Source organism: Helianthus annuus, chromosome 5 (assembly GCF_002127325.2).
Source record: "Helianthus annuus cultivar XRQ/B chromosome 5, HanXRQr2.0-SUNRISE, whole genome shotgun sequence".
NCBI lineage: Eukaryota > Viridiplantae > Streptophyta > Magnoliopsida > Asterales > Asteraceae > Helianthus > Helianthus annuus.
The window spans coordinates 79799562-79805210 of NC_035437.2; the positions used below are offsets into that span (position 1 = coordinate 79799562).

At 39.8% G+C, this 5649-nt stretch overlaps 1 protein-coding gene across 1 annotated transcript; it reads left to right on the plus strand.

Annotated features, from left to right (window-relative positions):
- Positions 1-403: 403 nt before the first annotated feature.
- Positions 404-1269, plus strand: LOC110943251 (uncharacterized mitochondrial protein AtMg00310-like). Its single transcript, XM_022185002.1, has 2 exons — positions 404-1096; positions 1141-1269. The coding sequence occupies exons 1-2, from the start codon at positions 404-406 to the stop codon at positions 1267-1269; spliced, it is 822 nt and encodes a 273-aa protein (XP_022040694.1).
- Positions 1270-5649: the final 4380 nt, after the last annotated feature.

The window sequence follows — 5649 nt, forward strand, 5'->3', positions numbered from 1 at the left end:
AGCCATTTGCTGTGCAATAATTTCTGCCAGTTCGGCAGTCGCTATCTGGTTTTCACGTCGAGGAGGCATTCTAAAAGAGGAAAACATGAAAGCAAACGAGTGAGATGATTGGATGAAGAGAATGAGATGAAACAATTCCAACAAAAGCAAAGATGGTGGTCATTCATCCGCATCGCAAAGCAAACAAGCGACACATAGTGTCTAATCAAAGTAAATGGTCAAAAATAATGTATCGCGAAGACATGTTCGCCTATAAGTGAACACTCACCCCAAGAGTTCCCAGGTAAGAGTGACTGGTCCGATATGTGGATTTGTACGAACACTCAAGCCTTAGACAGAAAACCCAGGGTATAGGTTATCGTTTGCGGGGCGGCTTCAACTGATTATCTCAGTTCTCTCTTCAATGCATATTTATTGGTCCTCTGTGTTTTTGCTTCCTGTGCGTGTTGTTAAGGAGCTTGAAGCTAGAATGAGAAATTTCTTATGGTCTCAAGATGTGTCGTTCAATAGAGGTAAAGCTAAAGTTTCGTGGAAAGTGGTTTGTACTCCTAAGTATGAAGGTGGTTTAGGCATTAGACGGATTGGGGATATGAATAAAGCCCTGATGGCGTCTCATATTTGGAGTATTGTGATGAAGCGGGATTCTCTTTGGGTCAAGTGGGTTCACTCTTATCGGCTTAAAGGAAAGAATTTCTGGGTTTGCAAAGCTACTTCAAATTCTACTTGGTCATGGAGGAAAATCATTCAGTTGAGGCATGTTATTCGGAAATATGTTTGGTCCGATGTGGGTAATGGCCGTGATACATCAGCTTGGTTTGATTTTTGGAGTGATTTAGGCCCTCTTGGTGATTTTCTGTCACCAAGGACTATTACGGATGCTGATTTTCGGTTAGATGACACTGTTTTCAATATTTTCTCTAACGATACTTGGAATTGGCCTGTCGCATGGAGGGATCTTTTCCCTGTTCTTATTCAGCTGGATCACTTTCGTTTAGACCCGTCAAAATCTGACCGATTGCTATGGAAAGATGGGAACGAATGTCAGGATTTCTCTTCGTCAGCTGTATGGCACTCGGTTCGTCATAGAGAATCAGAGGTTGATTGGAGTGGTATTGTTTGGTTTGCTCAATGTATCCCTAGGCACGCGTTTATGATGTGGCTGATTATGAAGAGAAAGCTCCTTACTCAAGACAAGATTCTGCAGTGGGATTTCTCAAGGCGGAAAAACATGAATATGATGTGCTGTCTATTGTGCTACGAGAACTTTGATTCTCATCAGCATTTATTCTTTGAATGCACATCATATTCATGCTTATATGGAGTTGGTTGATGATCAGTGGGACTCCATTATTGCTTGGCTTGCTCAAAACGCTATTAATAAATCAGCGGAAAGTATTGTCAGTAAGTTGGTGGTGGCTGCCTCGGCGTATTTTATATGGCAAGAACGGAACAACAGGTTGTTTTCTTCAAATCAGCGTACCGCTAATATGATTGCAAACATAATTCTTCATACAGTTCGCCTAAAGCTGATGACTTTCAAGGCTGGTAAAGGGATGAAACACCCGCTGATGCTGGAGAGATGGAAGTTCCAAGTCAAGGCGTTAAGTATAGACCCGGGCTAGAGCTTCGATTTAGATCTTTATTTTTTTAGTTGCCATTGTGTTTTTGGCTTCGGGTTGTGTTGTCTTTGGCTCGTAGATTGGTCTTTTGTTTTAGTGGGTTTGTTGGTTGTGCTAGTCTTGGTATGCCAAGTCTAGTTCTAGTGTGCTATGTCTGGTACACTTGCGTTATTCTTTATTCATTTTAATAAAATTCACCGGGGTAACCCTTTACCCAAAAAAAAAATTTTCGGACGAAGTCTGGAATATGATTCGGGGTAAAGTGGGTATGGAGGCTGTGTGTTCGAGATGGGCGGATATCACCGAGTGGCTATGTGCTCGCATTCGGTCAAAGAAAGTGGAGATTTATGTCGCGAAGCTTCTAGTTGCGGTTGCTGCGTATACGATTTGGCAAGAGCGGAATGCTAGACTATTCAGAAACCAATTACGTCCACCTGAAATGGTGAAGGATGCTATTATGAAAACTGTGAGATACAAGCTGATGGGAGCTAAGTTGAAGTTCAACGCTAGGGTGCGGAAGCTGCTTGGGGATTGGGATGTTGCAACTGAAACGAAAGATGACGGAGGCTAATTAGTTAGTTTATTTGTAGTTTCGGTTCTGTCTAGATGAGTGTCTAGGTGTTTATGTCCGGTTGTTGCGTTCGGTTTCTTTTGGTTTTGTTTTACTGGCTTTACTTTCATGGGGCATGTCTCATGATTGAACTGGTGTAGGCTTTCTACACCACTTGTTCTTTTTTGGTTGTGAATATATAGAATCACCGGGGTAACCCTTTACCCAAAAAAAAAAAAAACCCAGGGTATAGGCATTCACTCTTCCAGTTTGCACGTGTTCACACTATTAAAACCCAAAACTTTGACGAGATTTTTGAAAATTCAAAGGGATTCAAAACCATATAACAGAGGGTTCAAAACCTAGTAATCAATCATCCTAGAACAGATGATTAATTTTCAAAGCGAATTCGGAATCGATGTTCTCGTTGTGGTTATCACCTAAGGATAGGTGAAGTGCATGTTTTAAAATCTAAACACAAGATAACTTGTGTTAGGGTCCTAGAAAGTTATGGTCTAGGTCAAAGTATTACTAATAACCTAATTCCCTATAACCATTGGCTCTGATACCAACTCTTCTATCACACCCCGGCCACGTAGAACATCAAATCGTGGCGGAAACGCCGGGGAGTGTTGTAACAGAATTATTTGTTTCACAACCATGGCATACAAAGTTATATTTTATTTATCAAACAAGAGTGTTACATTGTCTCAAAACAGGAAATAAGGAGTTCAGTACATAATTAAACTAGTTCTATCTTCATTTTAAGTCTCTAAGGCACAGGTCCGCCCTAGTGTCGTGATCATCATCCTAAGCGATAGCTCCTGAAAACACATGTGAAAATTGGTACGTCAGCATAAAAATGCCTGTGAGATACATAGGTTTTGTGAAAATGAGATTCATGACTTGGATTTTAGAAAAAAAGGTTTAATAAAAATTAGTCATGAATCTTGTTAAATGTTTTCTTCTATAAATCGTATGAAAACTCGATAAGAAATCAGATTATATAAAAGAAAGGTGTATGGTTAAAGAAATAACCAAGTAAAATGAGTTGTATAAAATAAACTGTTTTGTAAAACAATGTCTTGTGAAGAATATGTTATTTGTGTAAAATGTAATATGTCTATACTGAAATGATTTAAACAACGCTACGATATGTAATATTATACAAACACTTATATATAGGAAGTACCAGCGGCGTATCCACTATGTTTGTATCATATTACACATGCCTCGTTACTCAAATCATTTACCCAAACCAACCAGCAATGTAAATTTGTTCATGTATAAATCAATTGTCAAGTGTTATTGTGTAAACCATATCAAAATGTCCATGTCTAATGTAAACCATCAAATGTGTATATCAATGTCAAAATGTTTATGTTTCATATAATGTGTATCCAAAATATCATGTATGGCATGTGAAATATATCAACTAAGCCATAGGTGAAATGCACAGAAACAGGGTATTGAATTAAACATAGTTTAAGTCAAAGTTATGTTTTGTGGAACAAATGCATGCTATATTGATACAAACATCTATGCGGTATTGTGAAAATGCATACATTCAAGCCTTGTGACAGTGGTGATAGACCTTTAAACAAATTAAAAGTCTATCTGTGTTATGTTTATCGAATTCGGTCAATCCTTCCACCCAAACAAACCTAGGGTTCAGGAATGGGAGTTGTCAAGTCCTATGGTACCACTTGTCACACCCCCAAAATCCACCTGCGGAGTATCACCGCTTGGGAGCGTGACTGACCAGGATCAAGCCACCAATCATATCGAACACAGCATTTAATAACAAAAGTAGATAATGTAATTCAACACGACATGATCGATGTTCAAAACCAAACATTGTTCAAGTAGCGGAAGCATGTAAGTAAACCCAACATAAATAATAATGTATGAAAAGTCGTAAGTGTTTAATTAATCATTCATGATCCATGCTCCACAACGACCTGCTCCTCCCTGTGCAAGCTCCATATATCTAACGACCTGCAAGGCATGTAACAGAGGATCAACAACTAGTTGAGCGAGTTCACAGAAAGTAAATGCGTAATAGTAAGTTCGTATGTAACATGTGGCTCTACTGGGCCGATAGTACGTTCTATTGGTGGGGGCTTCCCATGTTGTATAACCACTAGACTATTCGTAACCATAAGTATCCTTCACAACCGAGGATAGTAGTAAGTATAAATACACGTAGGTTTTACGTGAGTATCCTTCACAACCGAGGATAGTGGTAAGTATAAGTCTACGTAGATTTTAAGTATGTGTCCTGCACAACCGAGGACAATGAGTAGCATGAGTATGTGTCCTACACAACCGAGGACAGTGAGTAGCATAAGTATGTGTCCTGCACAACCGAGGACAGTGAGTAGCATGAGTATGTGTCCTGCACAACCGAGGACAGTGAGTAGCATGAGTATGTGTCCTGCACAACCGAGGACAGTGAGTAGCATGAGTATGTGTCCTGCACAACCGAGGACAGTGAGTATGGTAGTCTAGTGGTAGCGTCAGTACAAATCTGTTCAACCTTATACCTTAAATCCCATTCCCAAGCCCTGGGAATCCCATGCCTTAGTAAGAGTGTGAACTCACCTGGGTTTGTTCGGTATGCTTAATTATGTGCTAGCAATTATTCAATCAAATCCTATAGTAAGCACGTATACTTGATCAGTTCATGTTCGTAATATTTCATATGCAATTAATACCACAGAGTATGTTCGACAATCGATATCATGCATCATACGTCAGTTAATCACATTAGTACGATCCCTGTTGCTCATCAAAGCTTTCTCAATTTAATCTAACAATAACATCTGTGCGTAACTGGATTAATACACTTTGCATAGTTCACATGTGCATCAGAGTTAATTCAGGACCGTATTACAGCTAATCCACGCAACGTGGTTATCATACTGAGTCAATCACATTTAACATAGCATAGCATATTTAACAGTGTTAGTGGCTTAGCAAAGTAACCTTCCTATCTTACAGATTCAACATGTTATACATACATTCACAGTTTCATTTTTATCATCACACCAAGTCGGACATGCCTTGCCCTATCTAAAGCTCGGACAAGTGTGTGTATGTGGGTTTCCCCTTGCTCAAAAGTCGGACCAAAGGTCCCTAACATGAAACTCGGATAGAACAAGGGTGGGGGGGGCTAACAAGGTCGGACAAGGAGTGTGGGGTGACAAAAGTCGGACAAGAGGTTGTGGGGTTAAAGGTCGGACCCCATACCCCATGTCAAAACTCGGACCACTTGATCCATTCTTAAGAAACTCGGACACTTTGTCCTTACAACAAAAAGTCGGACATCTTGTTATGGATAAAAGGTCGGACAACATTCTCTTGGGAGAAACTCGGACCACACTCATGTGTGAGAAACTCTGTCCCTATCTAGGTTAAAGATCGGACAACATATTGATATATGACTTCGGACCCTACTAGCATACAAGAAGATCGGAC

Excerpts from the sequence above, each read along its gene's own strand:
- LOC110943251 (XM_022185002.1), top strand. The coding sequence starts at position 404 with ATGCATATTTATTGGTCCTCTGTGTTTTTGCTTCCTGTGCGTGTTGTT. Across the intron at positions 1,097-1,140 it reads TTCGTCATAGAGAATCAGAG|GCACGCGTTTATGATGTGGC; the intron begins GTTGATTGGAGT and ends ATGTATCCCTAG.